The sequence below is a fragment of the Pecten maximus genome, chromosome 14 (assembly GCF_902652985.1).
Source record: "Pecten maximus chromosome 14, xPecMax1.1, whole genome shotgun sequence".
NCBI lineage: Eukaryota > Metazoa > Mollusca > Bivalvia > Pectinida > Pectinidae > Pecten > Pecten maximus.
In genome coordinates, this window is record NC_047028.1 from 21,579,108 (window position 1) to 21,600,081 (window position 20,974).

At 35.2% G+C, this 20,974-nt stretch overlaps 2 protein-coding genes across 3 annotated transcripts in view; one reads left to right on the forward strand and one right to left on the reverse strand.

Annotated features, from left to right (window-relative positions):
• The window catches only part of LOC117342126 (collagen alpha-2(IV) chain-like), a 66,106-nt gene extending 51,857 nt beyond the window's left edge, over positions 1-14,249 (reverse strand). Inside the window, exons 1-3 of one of the 2 annotated variants that reach the window (XM_033904136.1) lie at positions 14,142-14,249; positions 13,511-13,720; positions 13,123-13,171 (exon numbers count right to left, since the gene is read on the reverse strand). In XM_033904136.1, coding sequence (XP_033760027.1) covers positions 13,123-13,171; positions 13,511-13,521 — 60 coding nt within the window. In that variant the 5' untranslated portion in view covers positions 13,522-13,720; positions 14,142-14,249. Of the gene's footprint in view, positions 1-13,122; positions 13,172-13,510; positions 13,841-14,141 lie in introns of those variants that run through there. The other variant, XM_033904135.1, reaches the window with a different exon arrangement.
• A 305-nt stretch (positions 14,250-14,554) lies between these two features.
• Positions 14,555-20,974, forward strand: part of LOC117342128 (collagen alpha-5(IV) chain-like) — a 39,658-nt gene continuing 33,238 nt past the window's right edge. The window contains exons 1-4 of the mRNA XM_033904137.1: positions 14,555-14,802; positions 18,215-18,268; positions 19,678-19,812; positions 20,581-20,625. Coding sequence (XP_033760028.1) covers positions 14,731-14,802; positions 18,215-18,268; positions 19,678-19,812; positions 20,581-20,625 — 306 coding nt within the window. The 5' untranslated portion in view covers positions 14,555-14,730. The remainder of the gene's footprint in view (positions 14,803-18,214; positions 18,269-19,677; positions 19,813-20,580; positions 20,626-20,974) is intronic.

The window sequence follows — 20,974 nt, forward strand, 5'->3', positions numbered from 1 at the left end:
CTCCCTCTTATGTGACCGTATTTTCCCTTCCCAATGCGTTTTACTCTAATAGTTCCACATGTCTTATGTGACCTTTTCATTACCTCCCTTGGAAGGTCATATACGACAAGTTTGACTGTACTTTTAATGAAACATCCCTCTTGAGAAATATCTAGTTTATTTTAAAGAAATCAAACTTAAATATGTTACAGAGATATGAAATATGTTTCCAACATTTAGATTCTAGATATGTCGATCATTTCTGTGTCGATATATATACAGTGAGTCTTGTACATTGCTATGTCGGTCATGATCTCACAAGTGGTTTACAGTCTTTTCACAGCACTTCATATCATTCTTCACTAAATTATGTAGATACAGCATATACTTAAAATTACTCAGCATATTTTATGAATGATTTGTGCCACAGTCAGCCATTGTGCTGTACTCGGAACACAACAGTTTGTACACTGTTTCATTCAATGTCCAATTTCTAATGGGAAAATTGAGAAATTAGAAAATATACTTCATGTCAAGGTTTTTGACACTAAGTGTTTATTTGAGAACATTTGACACCATTTTTATTCAATTGTGGGAGCTGTCTTTACAAATTTTCACCAGAAAAAAATTTGACAACTAATATCAGCAGTTATGACCTTCTTAACCGCAATGATGAATCAACATTAATTTTGTCCTAAACACCCCAGAGTATTCTATATCACTGATAAATGATATGATAGCTATCATGTGGTTTTTTTTTGTTTTAAAGTTGTACATTTTAGAGATAAGAAAAAATTACACGTTTATTATACATCAATCACAAGGTAGAAAGAACAAAGAAACGATGAAAGTGACGTAATGCTACAATAACAAATGTAAAACTCCATGACCGATAATTAACCCACCCTGTTTTGTACTTACACTACAAATATGAGTCAGAATTGTGAATAACCAGGGCGTCAAGTCAACCTTCGACTTTTAACAATTTCAGTTTTCAAATTACAATTTGTCCAAAATAGACATGTCCCTCCAAACACAAGAGTCAAATCTTTGGGAAATTAAAGACAATAATATACTGTAAGCCCTGAGAGTCTGGCATGTAAAAGATGTCCACGTTACCATCCATTTAACCACGAGGTCTTTACAAAGGAGGCTTCAAAACAGAATTCTACAAAATCTAGGTCAGTCAAGACTGTTCATATTCCAACCAAAAAAAGAAGTTTCAAGGTGATGGGTCCAGACTAAGTTAGGGTATCATTTCCAGGAGAAATGTACAACATTTTTCAGAAAAAGATGTCAAAATACAGACAGAAATAAACAATTCGGTAATGGAAAGGGGAGCTGTTAGCTTTTGGGTGAATCCATCTAAACCTGTTATATTGTAAGTGTAGTTTCATAGGCATCTCTGAACGTATCAGACAAAGAGATCTAGCTGACACACCAAAGTCTATTGGCTGCTGCTAGTCCTTAAAATAATAACAAGCATTCCTCTATAAATACCACAATCCAACATTAAATATGTACATTGTATATATCAATTCTGTCAGGAATTAAACTTATATTTTTTTGTTCTCTGACCCAACTTAGGATTTCGCTCAACACAATACATGTTGGAGTTTCAGAGAGAAAATAAATTCAGTGTTGAAAAGAATTTACTATTTCATTATAGAGATTTCTTTTTTTAAATATCTTTAAGGTATTAAAATGTAAACTGGAAATTCTCTTTTGATAATATAAAATTTAGGATTTTTTGTCTGCACACAGTCACCCTAAGATTCTGGAATGCAGCATTAGCCTATATACTCAGGCTGTCAGCACTCAAGATTTGGACAGCCCAGCCTACCACCTCCCTAACTTCCCACCACTGGGCCCTGATATATGATCCCCAAAGTCAGATTGGTCACTGACAGGGAGGTACTTCAACCCCCAACTGGGTCTCAAGTCTCAAATAAAATATTCTACAACTATGTACAATAAATATCTTTATAACCACCCCAGCAGGCCGGCAGGAGGTTGGGGGAGAATCTAGATTTTCAAAGATATCTCCTAGTAATGAATGAAACCTGTTTGATGATTACGTTGTCCTAGAACTGAAAAACTGATGACTACAGATAAAGATGATAAAAAATTCTATGTGATATTAACTGTAGCCTTAACTTTAAGAAATCATTTTTTATATTTCAAAAACTTTATGATAAATTACTGAAAAACGGCTATCTTACTGTATTTGATAATATCGTATTTATCCTCAAATAAGCCTAGCCTCCTCTCCTAGTGTTAAAGTGAATTCTCTGATAAATTTGGCAGACTCACATTTTCAGGTGCTATTGACCTGAATGGCTTTTGTTTTGTCCTTTATATTATACATGTCACATGTTTCTTATAAAATCAACTCTAACCACTAAAATCCCTGTATACAGGTTTTCAAGGGGTGTTATCATAAGGATATTTACGACCTGGATTCTGTAACAGAAACTCCTGCAGAGCTTGGTATATCTGGTAGTTATTATCAATAATATGATAAGGAGCTGATTCCTAGCTGACAGCCCTCACCAACTACAGAGGCAGGGTCTTTATATAATTTCTGAAATTGACTCTGGTAATTGATCAGCTGGGCAGACCCTGTAGGTTTTATATTAACACCCTAAGGGCTGACAAAATGTTTTCCCAGGTGTCCAATATTAATTCCCTATCCTGCCTTGCCCCAATTTTACATCAAAACTTAACTATCACCAATAAATGTGAAAGGCCAAAATTTGCATGTTTTTTAAGAATATTGATAAAACTGGAATTTCTGTCCCCTCTCTATATTCAATATCTTTGGCAAAAACATCATTTTCAAAAAGTTTTTTTTTAATGTTTGACAAGTGAAACGTATACTAAGTCTTGAAAATAACAGATAAAGAGAAAATTAAAATCTGATAAATTGTTTCACTTGACAAACAAATCATTTTTGAATGGTATAAAACCACCAAAATTTGAACAAATGGAAAAAAATTCCTTCACACGACCAAAAGTGAAACTGCATCTCTCTCCAAAGTCCCTGACCTCCTCACCTTCCATTTCCCCCTTCTTGTTCTTTAGTGTCATTCACCAATTATAAATTTAACAAAATCAGTTAGATCAATCTAATAAGCACTTTTTTCTTTAATTTGATGTGTTTCTCTCCTTTATAATAAAGCAAATTATGTCGAGATTTTGAATTTTTTTTTTTTTAAATCAGGAGCAATAGAAATAAAGCCTATTATAAACAAAATGTTTTTATCTCCGAATCAGTAAGGTTAAAATATTCCCAGGTATTACACAAAAGCTGGCATAAAAATTAAAAATTTCCTTTGAATAAAGTTAATGAGATTGATGAAGAATTTTTTTCTCATTTTTTTTTAACGTAACCTAGGTTTAACACCAGATGGAGTTCTGTAGTTACGGAAGGTTTACTGGTGGGGGACACATGTGCCTATATGATGAATGCCACAAGAGTCTAATTAACTGCTTAGTTTCCGACAATTATTGGTACCATACACCCAGACCTTGAACATTTGCATGGTTCGAATGCGCAATACAACAATCCACATTTTAAATTATGATTCCATAGTAGCCATTTTTCATTTTTTTTTCGGTCATAATTCTATCAAGTTGACGCTGTTTTCCCGTTTAAGGTGGCATTGAGAGGAAATGCCAGGCAGGAATCGGTGCTGCTGTACCTCATAATCCCCATAACTCTTCGTAACCAATGTGTCAGTGATCCGATACGGTTCGTCGCTCGACCACACTTGGGGTTAACAAACTCCATAAAAATATCGCATAAGTAAGCTATCTTCAAGGTTAGACTGGCTCAGACAGGAACATACAAGATTAAATAACGCCCTCCTACTTAGAAACAAGATATTTCCGCATTGGTTTCTGAATGGCATGTATTTGAAGACATCTCTTTGGAAAATTTACTGTTTTAAATGTTTAAACAGGGGTTTTAAGTACATTATGGTTATAACTTCAAAAAGGAACAAACCAGTATGATACTTTGAAATCTATACTGCAGACTAATGTTTAAGTCATTATCTAAATCAATCAGAGTCACTGACTCTCAGACACTTTTTTATTCTGAGTCGTTTACAGACTGCCCACTCTAAATCAGAGTCACTCACTGACTCTCAGACACTTTTTTATTCTGAGTCGTTTACAGACTGCCCACTCTAAATCAGAGTCACTCACTGACTCTCAGACACTTTTTTATTCTGAGTCGTTTACAGACTCCCCACTTTTAATCAGAGTCACTCACTGACTCTCAGACACTTTTTTATTCTGAGTCGTTTACAGACTGCCCACTCTAAATCAGAGTCACTCACTGACTCTCAGACACTTTTTTATTCTGAGTAGTTTACAGACTGCCCACTCTAAATCAGAGTCACTCACTGACTCTCAGACACTTTTTTATTCTGAGTCGTTTACAGACTGCCCATTTTTAATCAGTCACTCACTGACTGTCTGACACTATCTTTTATTCTGAGTAGTTTACAGACTGCCCACTTTTAATCAGAGTCACTCACTGACTCTCAGACACTTTTTTATTCTGAGTCGTTTACAGACTGCCCACTCTAAATCAGAGTCACTCACTGACTCTCAGACACTTTTTTATTCTGAGTCGTTTACAGACTGCCCACTCTAAATCAGAGTCACTCACTGACTCTCAGACACTTTTTTATTCTGAGTCGTTTACAGACTCCCCATTTTTAATCAGAGTCACTCACTGACTGTCTGACACTATCTTTTATTCTGAGTAGTTTACAGACTGCCCACTTTTAATCAGAGTCACTCACTGACTCTCTGACACTATCTTTCATTCTGAGTCGTTTCTGAGTCGTTTACAAACTGCACACTCTAAATCAGAGTCACTCACTGACTCTCAGACACTTTTTTATTCTGAGTCGTTTACAGACTGCCCACTTTTAATCAGAGTCACTCACTGACTCTCTGACACTATCTTTCATTCTGAGTCGTTTCTGAGTCGTTTACAAACTGCACACTCTAAATCAGAGTCACTCACTGACTCTCTGACACTATCTTTTATTCTGAGTCGTTTACAGACTGCACACTCTAAATCAAGAGTCACTCACAGACTAGTTGACACTATTTTAACAGTCACTTACTGACTCTTTGACACTATTTTATTCTGAGCCGCTCATTGACTGACAGTTTTTTATTTTCAGTCACTCACAGACTCTCTGACGCTATTTCATTCGGAGTCGTTCACAGACTGCACACTCTAATCACAGTCACTTACTGAACGCCCAGCTCTAAATAAATTAGAGTAAATCAAGGACTGTCAAGCTTCAGTTTAGTCATAATTGTTTACTAAAGTCACCCTCTAAGTCGTTCATTGAGTTCTCAACTGTATAAGAGCCAATCTCTGATAGCACTGGTAGAGAAGTGGTTGCTCTGTTTCAGCTACAGAGGTCTGGGGTTTTCATCAATGTTCATGGTAAAAACAGACAGTTGTTAGCCTCTATCTCAATAAGTCTGACTTACATGTACTTCAACACTAGGCTAATGGTATACAATACAACACATAATTCGATGTTACTATCACCATTATGCTCCAGTTAAGAAGTTTAAACCTGTGTTTAAAAATTGCAGAAATACAGTTCTTTGCAAGGGTGTTTAACATACAGTTTGTCAAGTTTAGAATTGGCTAACAAAACAGAAGAATATAAATGAGCTTAGCACCTGTTGGTCCATATTCACAGACTTCAAAACTCAATTACAGCAACAGGACTTCTTTCCCTAACTAGAGTTAATAGACTCCCCCAAACCTTTGATGTTGGCCAAGCTTAATATTTGTCAGGGGTAGCACAGGGAAGGAAAACAAATTTTGAAAGTTACTTTCTCTCCCACACATTCAAGTTTTTATACGAATTTTATACATATTTTGGTTAAGACATGTACATCAACATGCTGAGTCAGATAGCAAGTTTCCATGGTATTTACAAGGATGATGGTGTACAACGGCCATGGTGACTGCCATGAAACTATACTTACTACAAATATTTACTGTGTCACTATGTGTAAAGTATTCATTTATTGTGTATCCCGATGGTCCAATTACAAAATTGATGACAATACAAACAGAGGTTTATTAAGGTATCACAGATACATACAATAAACAAATTTATAAAATGTGTAATGTTCATAAAATAACAGAGAAGTACATATTACAAAAAGTTCATTTAAGTTTTTTTTTAACATTAATTACTTTTTTAGACTAGGGTAATATATATATAGTATCATGTCATGAATTTTTCATGCCATATTGATGAAAAGATCTTTCTTTTGGTCCCTGCATTGATTTTGTTAGATATATACAGAGACTTTCTGACCATTTTCTATGGATCCAGAAAGCAACCTGTGAATAATGGCATAAATTCTTATTTATATGACAAAAAGGATCTTGAATTTAATCTACTTCTATTTTCAGAATTTAAACTCTTTCCATAGCTTTGATTTTTGTTAACATTTCAGCAAATTTACGCTGCACTAAAAACTTCCAAGATTTGTCTCGTTACATACAGCATGAAAAGAAAACTGAAGATATTTATACACATATAAAATGATGAGTCACGATTCGTATGAATAATCCCAAAAACTAAAGAGAATGTATTGAGGAAATACTTCATAACCACAGCTGTTTCCTCCTCTGTGTGTAGTCTTTCTCAGATGATACTACCCATGTCTTAACAATTAAACAGAGTGTGGGGGCGGAAACAGAGTCGAGATATTAATCAAAATAAGTTTAGACTAATACCTGCCAACCTAAATATCCAAGAAATAGTACTAAAACTTAGACACCATGGTAACTGTAACCTTAGATTTAACAGATAACATATACCGATAATCTAAGATTATGTGGTTACCATATCCTTAGATTCTATGGTTACTGTAAACTTATAGCGTGGTAACCACAAACCTTTAGATTCTATGGTTACTGTAAACTTATAGCATGGTTACCACAAACCTTTAGATTCTATGGTTACTGTAAACTTATAGCATGGTTACCACAAACCTTTAGATTCTATGGTTACTGTAAACTTATAGCATGGTTACCACAAACCTTTAGATTCTATGGTTACTGTAAACTTATAGCATGGTTACCACAAACCTTTGGGATCCATGGTTACTGTAAACTTATAGTGTGGTAACCACAAACCTTTAGACGCCATGGTTACTGTAAACTTATAGTGTGGTAACCACAAACATTTAGACGCCATGGTTACTGTAAACTTTTAGCGTAGTAACCACAAACCTTTAGACGCCATGGTTACTGTAAACTTATAGTGTGGTAACCACAAACCTTTGGACTCCATGGTTACTGTAAACTTAAAGAGTATGGTTACCACAAACTTTTGGACTCCATGGTTACCATAACCTTAGCTACTACATTGCATGGTAACACTTTATCCACAGAATGTTTTGTTTCAATAAGATTTAAGGATAGTACAATTTGAGGACAGAACACCAATTCATTAAGTCCAAATCTGCTTCCAAAATTATATTCACAACCATACAACAATACATCCTGACTGATTCAACGTCACAAATGACATCTAAATGACGTCATTGTGACCGGGACTTTTTGCCAATCATACACAAATTTCGTTGTTAGCCGAGTCAGGGTCTGTTTCACTTCACCGCCTGTTTCATTCTACAATCTGCGGATGATTGCTGGAGAGTAATTAATTTTACATGTGATAAACAACAGACATGCATTAAGACATGTGCTACCTGCATTTTCTGCCTTTGAGTGTTCTATCTATACCTGTTGGATTGGAGGGATGTTAATCTCATTTACTACAGAAACTATGACCTTGTTTGACCTTCAGAACAATCCTATCCAAGTGCAAGATGAAATAAGTATCTACCTATTACTTACTAAAGTATGAAAACTGATGTATACTTCAACATAAAATATACTCAAAACCTTTCCTTGTAAATACATATATATTTGATATTTTTCTTCTCTGAAATGTTGCAATTAAATTCTTCCTGTATTTATCAAAGATTAATCCCTGATTGATTCACGATAATCAGTGTGAAGATTTATTTGTGTGGAGGGACATTAGACTGTTTACTCACAGGACTTCTTCTCCCTAGTTGGGATGGGGTCTTTTTTGTCTCATTGTGGGAAGAAAATTGGTGAATTGGGAAAGATTTTTTTCAGAAGAAAACTGCAAATTTTGGGAATTTGGCTTTAAAATGAAATAATTCCAATTTGGAATGGGACCCATTAACAGCCCGAAAAAGACCTGACTCATTGCCTTTGATAAAGAGTTATTTGTGTAGAGGGACATTAGACTGTTTACTCACTGCCTTTTATATCATCTAGTGAATAAAGTCCATGGAATTTGATTTTGCTTTGATTCATTGAGAATCAAAGAAAAAAATGTGTTCCTGAAATATTGAATTTCAAACCCAGCACTGGTCGTTGGGTAGCCATGTGCCACACCATCTTAACAAATTGCAGTCGTCCCATTTTTTTTAAACAATTAAGAATTATCTCCCCTTGATGTTAAACTTGTCCCGATTAGGATCTATGTATCAGTGTCAGAAGACCAGGTCCCAGTAGCTATCTGCTTAAGATTGTATATCACGCTTATCTTTAAAAAAAATTTATCATCCTGAAGCACAGCTTCTTTTAGAATAGTTTTAGGTCAGTGGGTTATAAAAACCTGTCGTTATTTTTTTATATCACATACTAATATCTTGTTTTCGGGAGTGTGTTTTGATTGTAAACTAGAACCTGGGTTAACATAAGGCATGGAAACAAAATATAAAACAAGACAAAACTGCCTCAATTCCCAACCAGTAACCATCCCACAATAAAACTGACCTATTCTCTGATTTCTTTGAATTTTCCCTCTTAAAATTCAGCTTTGTACTTTCACTTTCATTTTTCAAGAACCATGGGAAAACCGTGAGAGATGAAGTTTTTTTGAGTGTCTGAAAGGCTGTAGACCTACCACAGTGAATACCTTACTTGGTACTGCAAGGAACAAACCAAATGCATCATGGTTTTCCTAGCCGTTTTGGAAAATTGCCACATGATGGAAATTGGGAATTTTGTGTACAGGAAAAGTGTCAAATTAGAGAGGAATGGGAAACATATACGTTGCTGGATTTCAAGCCCTCACATAGAAAATACCCAATTTACTCTGAAATTTGTAAGACTTAACTGGGGAAAAAATAAGTTACGCACACCAACAGGAAGTGGGCTTAAATAATGGACCTACATTGATAAATGTCAAGAACTTCATATTTTAATCAAATTACTTGATGCCATCCGCCCCCTCCAACCCTATGATATATCATATTCCCTACTTTATCAAGTAGAAAACTGTGTCTCAATCTTCGTTTGCTGGTGTATATAATTGACACACAGTGTACTAATTAACAGCTACTAATTACCTGCCCTTTGATGAATTAGGTAAACATTGCTGCACTGGAGGCGGCAGTACTTACGATTAATTACGATGTGACACATATTATTGTAACCTTTACCCTTTCTAATTAATCAGAAACAGTTTCTTGATGAGTATGAAATTATCTGTCATACTTCATCCATCTTAATTGTAGCTAGGCTACGACATGGTATAAGATGTGGGTTGTATGAGGGGAGTTACTGGTTTATGGGAAGGAGTTCGGATGTAATTCATCAGGAGGTCCCGGGACCTAACAAGGTTTGCAGAGAAGTTTTAATGGGGTCCCTTTGTCCCTTTATACATTATGAATGGACTTTCAGAAAATTTGTGGAGTCGTTTGAATTTTCTTTGCTTGAAAAGACCATAGGGATGGCCTAAACATTAATTTGCTTAGTTTATTTGAACAGAAATTTCAAAGACAACCACAACATCTCAACCAATTATGTCCTGATTCAGAATCAAACATTTATGCTTGTTTCATTTTTGGTATTGTGCTTATGTGAAGTTGATAAATCTGATGTATATTGGCAGCGAAAATTTGCTTCCATGGACACAGTATGAGAAATATGGCTAGTAGTGGGAAAATGTTTACATATGTGCCGCTAGATCAAAGATGGACTTCATAGCTCACAGTTACACTGAGACAAGAAATATGAAAGGCTCAATCAAAAAACTTTTCCCAGCCTTAAACCTGTGTCTCTCTCATCTGAAACTTCATTTCAACCATTTTAAAATTAAAAACCTCCTCTTGAATTATAATATTGGTGAAATGGCGATATAGTGTGCAAGTGTATTACTTCAGGCAAAAGAAATGTGGCCGATTTCTTACATATGAATGTGTTGGCATACATTTTAGGTTTGATTATAAGGCAGACTTGTTGGAACTGGCCAGACATGCAGTGATACATACATATTTGTTATAAATTCCTCCTTCTTTAATTGAATCTATTCATATTACAATCAGGCTTTTAGTATATCACTGACGAGTCCTAGAAAGACAGAACAGCTGTTTAATTAAAATTTATATTCATTATGAAGCAAATTTTGTTTTTGATTATTAATTGTTTTATAATGGTACTGTAAATGTGTGTGTGTTTTGTAAAATCCTTTGAAACCACTTGTATGTGTAGGCTACAAAACAAATGCATGTATTTTTTTTAATAAAATGAGGTAGAAAAAAAACCCTTTCTTTTTACATGCCTGCTATAATTGATGAATGTAAAATTATGTAATGCTCCTGAGCATTTTCTTCAGTACTTCTAAACATCAAGAACTTTCAACATATGGTGCCGAAAACCTAATTTTTATCCTGCACAGATCTGTAAATGACCATACACCATGAGGTTGTTTAAAGAGAATTCGTAGTAGCATGTGTTTCCGCGTGAGAATGAGAAAACTACAGCCAAATAACTCCTTACATAGGCTGAATTACAGCTGATATAACATGGGGCTTTCATTAAAATGTCTAGTCAACTAGCGGTTTTAGAATTAGAAAATATTTCTTTCAGGTTGACATTTGAATGAAATGAAATATTTCTAAGAGTTCCTTTAGCCATTTAGGGCATATGTTTTTACAATTCTAATAAAACAATAAGAAAAGTAGCAATTTTTTTTAGTAAACATTGGATAATGGTTTTCAGAACTTCTGTGTATTTTGTTAATTTTAACTGAAAAAGTGGGTTATGATTTTAGAAAGCTTCACATCAGTACCATATGTGAACGGGGTAAGTTTCTGTAGTATTAACCTCAGATCAGTCAACCTTTTCAGGGCTTTTATTTCTCTGGATTGGGATCAGACCTTTTTATCTCATTTTCTGAAGAATATAGCTAAAATATGAAATAATCTCAGTTACGAATGGGGCCCATTATCAACCCAAAAAACACTCAGAAAAAGCCCTGCCTTTGTTATCAGGCAATAAGCTTTGTCTACAGGATTAAATCTGGTATGGCTACTACTATACCGGAGAAGGATATATCTTACCGTATTTATCTGGCAATCAGCCCATGTCTGATAACAAGCCCTCACAAAACGACTGCAGATCAGTAGAATTGCTAATAATGCTATGTCATTGTCCTGCAATATGTCCATTCCCTACTTTAAGTTGAAGTTTTTGTGTTGGCCCATTGGGTTTCTTACAGAATAAGTACGGTAATTCAAAAACACTGATGTCAATGAAAAGACAAAGGTGGTTAAAGCAAATCTGGACCACCCCAGGAGACTGTAAATACTGGCCAACATAACAGTTATTAATATACCCATAACCTGACTAACAGGCTGACCTCATTCACAATAATTAGTTCCCTGGGAGTTTTGAAAAATAATAAACAAACAATTTTTTTTTTTTTAAATGACACAAAGGAGAGCACTTAGGATAAAAAAAGTCTGTCCAGTGCGAGCCTAAATGGAAAATAAAAGTTTTGGATAGGTAGAAAAGTGTGTCAGCATCCTGAATATATTGTTTAGTTAGGTATTGATAATGATTTCTTTCAATTGTGTGAATGTCATTTTTCATAATACAAGTTGCTTAAAGGCGCTTATATATCATATTGAGTTGACCTCAACGGAGGTGTGGAAAGATCGATTATTGGAAGGGGTTGCTTATTGGCATGCTTATTACAGCAAATAAGGTACCATATGTTTGACTAAGAGGTGATGGCTCTGGACCTGTGGTAGTGTATACAATGATTGGCTCTTGACCACCTCATGACCAAGAGCTTGTACCCAATCTGCTGTGGTTGCTATGGATGTCATCGGGTTCATTCTTGGGACTGATGCACACCGACATTTTGTCCAATATAAACATTGTTTCTCCTGCTGGCTGTTATCCAAATATGTTTTTGCATTCTACCAGAGGAATCCGTGTCCATGCACCATCCCCATGCATACAAATTGCTGCGAACAAGTACACCAGTATATGTTTACGCAACATAAACAAGGCCCCATGGTGGCACCAACATCAACTTTACAAACAAGACACCACCCTTGTATATTTTTTCTAGAATAATCTGGGTTTCCGCAGGCTGAGTGTATTTTATCAAATGTGGAGATACCATCTCAAGGAATTAACCCTAACTTGTAGACATTCCAGAATACTCAAAACTTGTTTTCTTTCATTGGAAGTGATCTTCAACCAGAATTTTCAAAAATTTGGAGGGATGAAGATCATCGATGACCAAGTTTCTAGCACCCAAGATTTAAAAGAATTTTATTAGAATAATTCTGCACTACTGTCAAAACCTCGTTCTTTGGTTCAAGATGGGGAATCTAATAGAATTCTACAAGTTTGGAACCCTTTTCCAGAAAAATATATATGGTTTGGTCGGGGGGTGGGGGGGGGGTGTTAGGTGGTGATGGGAGGGGGGGTTGTGGTGAGGTGGTGATGGGAGGGGGGGGGGGGGGGGGGGGGGGGGGGGGATTATTTTTTCTGCTACTATCAAAATTGAGAATTTATAATCAAATACAGCTTATTGTATCGACCATCATAATTTCATTGAATGACTTTTTTTTTACAAATTCATTTGGGTCACCATTTACTGAAAAAAGGGGTAAATATTTCATAACACACACCCACTCATACATTGAGAAATAAAACGAACTGCATAAGATAGTCTTAAGGCTTTAAAAATGAACATAGTGTAAAAATAATTTCTACTTATGCATGCTAATACTTACAGATGACGTGAAACTTGATATTGACACGAACAACAAACTTAACAATAGCCTGAAAGAAAAAAAATATAATTTTAATGAAATCAGAAAATAAAATACAATTTGAATGAAATGAGAACATAAAACAACTTTATTTTCAAGATGTTAATCATTGATTCACTTAAAGTTGCATATGATCAATTGTATTGCGAGAAGTGGTATCAGCTTTTAAACCCGTTACCAGGGGTATACCAATATACCACTTTTCAGATACAGACTATAGTCCAGCCTCCATACAATGTGCTGCAAGAATAAAGAGAAAAGTTTCTGTTCGTTGGAAAAAATAGTATATAACATTCAACAAAAATACTAATTTGATAAACTTAACAGAAAATAAATGTTATTGACTTACCATGAATTCATGGCTCTGGATAAAGTGAGCACACTCGGAAAGCACGATGGTACAAATGATAAGATGAAAACGACGAACCGCTCTGCTCCCGTCTCTGGTCTAGTCTTCGATGATTTGGAAAATAACTTTTCTAAAAGTCTATAACGCCGGAAAACCGGCCGCTGTCCTTTTCGCTGAGTTCACAACCCAGCTGAAGTCCACTCCGATCACCTTAAACAGTTTTTTGAAATTTTAAACACCATCAGAGGTAAGTTGTTTGAAGAGAAACAACAAAACCCCCGTTTCGGTGTAACCGCTCGACTCGGAGACTTACTTCTGAATTCCGTTATGGACAGAAGGGGCGGGGCTTAGCGCGTGCTTATGGCTGTAAAGTAACACCAAGGGAAAATGCACGAGATATCTCCCCAAGTAACGCGGCAACTACAGGAAATTGTTTGTATTACAATAATCCTACAGAACAAAAGTGCATATATATTAAAGCTAAACAGCCGTCTGACTAAATACTTACTGAACAAACAAGATTACTTAAAATAGCTTAGCGAACAGTCATCGCTTCTGGAAATTACAGAGTAGATAAAATATCTAATCCATATAGATAGATTGATAAAAATAATCCCTCCCTAAGAATTACCTCATGATGTTGAACCTTTGAATCAGGAAACAGTCCGGATATGATGTTAATTGCAGAAAGAGTACAGGAATGTAAAGACACTTTTTCTTTTAGTGAAATATTATAAAGTTTTCGCTACGGATTCTCGAGATGGTGGATAGGATATTTGCATTGATTGACAGCCCGGTCAGTGAAGGCCTACCCACTTTGGACTGAGAACCGTTACACAAATCCGCATTGCAATCAAGTGCAACCAAATTTGCTCCTTCCACAGGATTTTTCAAGCTTAGTAACTTTTTAATCCATACGAGTTTATTAGTTAAGACAATAGAAGTTAATACATCTGCAGTTTAAGTATTGTTTGTGTAAATTTGACAACGTAAGAAATTTGCGCTGTGCAACAAGTTTCAGTGGCTGAAACAAATAGCGCGTGTGTGGATGTTCATACGCGAGTTAGTAGTTTCTTAGGAAAAGATGGTGGCAATCTGAAGACAACAAAGTTTAGACGTGTCGAAAAAGGAGTGTAACTCTCGGTGCTGCTGTGTAAATATCTTCCCAGCATCGTCAGTACTCCTGTGTCTTCACCAGATCCAGTTTTCCTGATGAAATTATGAAATTAAGGAATTTAATATTCGTTCTTCTGGTCGTTGTTACTGTTTCTTTGGATTTAGTCTTCGGAGCAGTAAGTATAGTTTGTTTCAAAATTCTATGTCTGTAGCGCATTGGGTCGAAAGAAGTGCTGCCATTTCTTCAAGTGTGAGAAACGTTGTACTAAGTTTTTTTTAAAGGGAGCTCATAATCCCTTTTAAAGAAATTCTGCATATGAGTTTACCAATTTTATTTTATATGGACTCGGAACACGGCACTGGGTTATTTTTTTCTTCTTATTCATTGAGAGAGATATGTACATTTAAATAATGTAGGATGTATACGTAAATGAAAAATCAAAACGCTGCCGATGGAATTTAATAGAGGTTCAGTTTTCTTTTCTTAGATTTATTGAAAATACCAGATAATGTCACCACATTCTGGGGTTCATGCTGACCTTTGACCCCACCATCCCAGGTGTCAAAATGACACCTACTGTGATTACAGTACACAAAGTGACATGCCCAGCAGGTATACCCTTCCTGTCTCCAGCTGTACTGGGGTGGAAAAGAATGGGGGGGGGGGGGGGGGGGGATTATATAATGATAAACCATTATATAATCAAAACTAAATGTTGATCCCTTAAGAATCCATAAAATCAAGGCATTTTTTTGTATTGCTTTTAAGTGGTTGATAATTAATCTTTTGATTAATTAATTAGGGAAAATTTTATAATGAGAGATAGGTATACAGTTCTTATTTCATCTTAGATTTATGACAGCAAACCAGTCAAATTCAGTTTGTGGAATAATTGAATTAGTCTCCAAGTTACATGTAACTAGAATATTGATCAAAAACAAAAATCAAGAAACATCTTTAAAAGCAATCGTTGTTTGAGCATCATATATGTTGTAAGGAAATAAGTACTTCTAGTGATTAAAAACTGTAGTTACTTATGCCTAACTTTAAATGTTGCAATTAATTTTACCTTATTTTATAGTTTTGTTGATAAAAAATGTCTATATTAATAAATTATATAGAACAGTGTGTAAATAGAGGTTACACAACGAGTGGTTGTTGGATATGGAATTTATTTCACACGAGTAAGTTATTTTTTTAAAGTTACAAAAGACACCAGCTTTAGCGAGTGTTTTTTGCAACTTTTAAAAAATAACTTGCGATTGTGAAATAAATTCTATATCCAACAATTTCGAGGCGTGTGACCTGTTTCTACCACAATAATATCGGCTTGAATCAAAGGGAAACGTGGCCAAGTATAATTTCGCGTATGCAAATAAAGTGTACCGGTGACATCCGGGACCCGGTGATGTGACGTCATTAGATTATTGATGACGTCAATAACAATTGCAGCATGGGTCAAAGTTCACTGTGTTAGCCAATCAAAATGCGTACAGAGTTTATACCACGTGTGGTATAAACAGATTGTTAATCAACAGCTGTAATGATTAACTGATGGTCTGAGAGTTGAATAACACGAGTGTAGGACAAAAGCCCCCCCCCCCCCCCCCCCCCCCCCCCCCCCCCCCCGGACATTAGCCCCCCCCCGGACATTAGCCCCTAGGACAAAAGCCCCTCCGGACGAAAGCCCCCCCCCCCCCGGACATTAGCCCCCCCGGACAAAAGCCCCTTCATTATAAATTTAACTGGTATACTTTATATAAATCTGTACTTTTGAAAAACAAAAACTGTATATATACTGCTGTTTTTATTTGGAGAATAATTGTGTGGAAAATGAAAGTCCTTGGTTCAATGTCAGAGCTGCATTATATGTCTGTGGTTAAACATCATAATTTATTTGTTCAAACTTTATATTATTAAGTAAGCTGAACATTTCAGGAAAGCTTATCATTCAAAACAAAATGTCTTGAAGTTTGAAAACCTACCAAACACCTGTGTAACAGCTTATTGTTTATGTAACAGTAAAATCGATGAAAAACCTACCAAACACCTGTGTAACAGCTTATTGTTTATGTAACAGTTCAAGTAGTTGTTTTTCGAACTGGTTGTTTACATTGCAGAAGCCACTGGTGACTGAAGTCACTTACATATATATGTAGCACTTAATATAACCACTGCTAAAACATATATTGTAATTTAAAAAAAAATGAATAAATAAAAACATAAAAAAATAAAAAAAATAAATATACTTTTTTTTTATGAAGGGGCTTTTGTCCACTTTTTGATTAGTGTGAAGGGGCTAATGTCCGGGGGGGCTTTTGTCCTAGGGGCTAATGTCCGGGGGGGCTAATGTCCGGGGGGGCTTTTGTCCGTACTCGAATAACACAGGGTATTGTGGTAGAAATATATATATATCTACATTTAATTATGTAGTTTTTATTGCAAATATAAGCTAAATTGATGTTTATTCAGCGAGCGTTGCTGTCCTGATTATATTTTTTTTTCAATTAAATAAGATATTTAGTAACATGTTTAAATAAAAAAATTTAAATGAATATCTTACATAAATCTATTTTGACTAGATAAGATATCTCAGTAGAAAATTTCCATAAGCATGTATAATGTATCCAATATAGAAAAGTTCCATAAGCATGTATAATGTATCCAATATTATTTTCTGCAAAAAAAAAATGTTGATTGAGAAATGCAGGATAATTCATTATAAAAATAAAAGTACATTGGAAAATGTTATATTTAGCGAATAAAAACTAAAAAGAATACAGTAATCATTAATGATTCATAAGGGGACTCAACTCTTACACACATGGGTATCTTGAAATGGAATAGGATGAAGTCTTTGGGAAACTTATATGTAGTAACTGGAAATGAAAACTAATAAAAGAATTTTTTTTTTTTTTAAAAGCCTGATCGAGCTCAATTAATACATTATGGTATTATCACTATTTGCAATTATTTGAGTAATTGTAAAGTCATTTAATTTGTTGGCTCAGAATCACAAATATCTGAAATTCATCTTAATGGGATACGACAATCCTAAAATGCTACCTCTAAAGAAAAAGATTTCCATAGTCTGACCTACCTTTGAGTATAGCTTGTCAGAGTTACTCCCCTTTGTGCACTGATACATGGCAGATGTAAATTAATATTACCTGGTATGCAGGAGGCATGTGGATTTTTGGCATTTGATTCATATTATTACCGGACTATTTGTATCCTTTTAATATTTCTTTAGATTTCAGAAAATTTTTCAAAGCATTGTGTTATTTTCCTTAATTGTTCCCAATTTTCACAAAAAAAAAAATAACATATAAAATAAAATCTAGAACCTAAATCCTAGTATCAGGCTTTAGATATAAATTTGAAACTCAGTAAACACAAATGCACAGTTTTAAATATAAAGCCATCAAATTAATGGTGTAAGCCAAAATTTAAACCCTGCTAATTTGTTTGGTGTTCAGCAAACAAAACCACAAATTATACATACTTCAACACTAGAAAAATTCATATTGTAAAATTTTCCAAGCTTGTATTTTATATAAATCTGGTATGTTCTGTTATGATTGCAGGCGTGCAAAGGCTGTGCTCCACCATGTGTGTGTGTCGGACAGAAAGGATATACGGTAAGTGTCTACATCTAATCTCTCCTGGTACTTTACCACATTCATCCTGTAATAAAGCCAATGGAGACAACACATGTGGGTGGGCTTATTACCCGGCATGGGCTTATTGCCAGACATGGGCTTATTGCTTGGTAGATTTACAGGCTATAATATTTGACCTCCGGGTCAATGGTGTGTAAATTGTAACAAACTGGCACCATTAGCAGCGCTTCCACAAATAATTGTCAAACAGGTATATTGGTTATTTTGAAAATCTATAACAAGTATAACGTCTGTGAACAATGTTCTGATTGGTCACACTGATAACAAAGTTATGTAGTTATCATTGATGTAAAGGTCAATCACATATGTTATTTCTTCTTAAATCACTATGATGTCCTCAACAAAACATTTCTATAGCATTCAGTACAAAAAAAATTTCATTCGATATATGAACAACATTGCCTGCTGTTCAGAACCAAAATCTTGTAATCAACATTTGAAAATAATGAGGACAACTAAAAGCACATACGATGTGTATGTGGCTTTTAGCTCACAAATATTTCTTCTAAAATCATTCGAAATACTAGTTTGATAAAAATTTGTTAAGTGTACATGTGTTGGCCAGTCCTAATGCAGATGTAAAATTAGCAAGTAGGTGTACTGGCTTGTACAGGTGTTAGCCAATCCTAATACAAATGTAAGTATGTGTACTGGCTTGTACAGGTGTTAGCCAATCCTTAAACAGGTGTAAAATTAGCAAGTGGGTGTACTGACTTGTACAGGTGTTAGCCAATGCTAATACAAGTATAAAAATAGCAAGTATATGACAGGCTTGTACACAAGTGTAAGCCAATCCTTATACAAGTGGAAAATTACCAAGTAGGTGTACTGGTTTGTAACTTAGCTGGCAGATCAGCATGCTTCTCCTGCTTAATTGGTAGTGTGAGGAATTATCACTCAAGAAACCATGTGGTTTGATGTGATTTTATCTGATAGAAACCAGGATTTTGGTTTAAACTGTCATGTCACTGGACAAGGATGTGCCTTTCACAAGAGATTTGCAGCTTCAGCATAAGAGACAGAAATTCAATGTTCTTTTTCAGCTAAAAACATTATTGAATATATTTGTCTTCCATGAGGAATTTTGTTAGGACTGTGTATAATTTTTTACAGTATCTCTGAAGATTTGGTTTGCTTAAAACTGTAAAAGATAGTTATTTCAGTAAATTCTAAGACTATTACCATGACACCATGTTTAAAAATGACAAATGTATGAAATATTTTGCAGAATGAAGAACAATTTATAATATTTCTCATCAATGTTATTAATTGATGTAAAATGAACATTTATTTCAGAACATGTGATAATTCTCTTGGGGAAAAAAAGTTCATTTTTATAATGACTAAAATTGTGTTTGCTATTTCAGGGTGAAGCCGGCCTGAGGGGTGTGAGAGGACCTCCAGGAATGCCCGGATTTTTGGGACCTGAAGGACCTATTGGCCCCAAGGGTGGTAAGGGCGATGAAGGACTTACAGGAGCTATTGGACCCAAGGGGCTCAGGGTAAGAAGAGCAAGTCCTGTACACAAACCTTTCATTAACATGGGGAGCTATAAAACCTGACCAATCATCACAACCTATGGCTTAAATTAGATGAGGTTTATCACTGAGTGGACAAAACCAATCAAGTACACAAATCAAAAACCAATCCAATAAGCTTAGGGATTTTAAAAGGTGAGAGGGACGAACACAACCTCAGACCCAAATTAGGGGACCAAAAAAATGTCACAACCTCCAGATCAAAGTAGAAAGCTCTGGGGACCAACACAATAGATACTTATTTTAATTTGGACAGGTTTATGTGCTATGTACTTAATTCACTTTGGACAAATTTTATGTGCTTTGTTCATGGATTTGATTGGACAGAATTGGTGTGCTATGTATTTGGTCCAAATTGTATAGATTTTAGGCAGGTTTCTGAGCATATCCTCCTAAGAAAAACTCCTCAAGGCTTGATTTAAATTCCAGTTGTGTTCAAAGAAAATCTGCAATTGTTTAACACTATTATGTGCTCACGAGAGACCAAATTTACTCAAGAATGCCTAATAATTAGGCCTCTCGCGAGGAAATTAATACTATTCTGGTTACCAGTGATATAATCCAAAGAAAAACTCCCCAGGACTTGCTATACATTCAAGTTGTGGTAAACGAAAATCTGTAATTGTTTAATCACTATTGTACTTCTGCTGATTTCTAAGTTCAAACCTGAAACCTTTGTTACTATGATTACAGTATCATAATTCATGTTTGTTATGCCATGTTTGTTTACAGGGTCAGGAGGGATTGGCTGGATTCCATGGAAACCCTGGTGCTCCGGTAAGTAACACTGTTAATGATATACAGTGAAACCTGAATTAACCGACCACTGTCAGGGATCAATCTAGGGATTTTTCACTACCGTATATAGGTAGTTTCCCGTCAGGATTTTGTTCCTTCCATTTTTCCTCTCAGACTTCTGATAAATTCACTGAAATATTGTATTTTCCGTCTTTTTTTTGGCAATAATATTCCCAAATACTCCAGATTTGCTTTCCAAATTAACCATTTGCTGATTTTACTTGGAAAATGTGTTTTTAAAGCAAAGAACTTTGTGATGTTTAGATTTCCCCTTTTCAGAACTGATTTTGCCCTTTGGTCAAAAAAGGGTAGTTTCCCCTAAATTCTA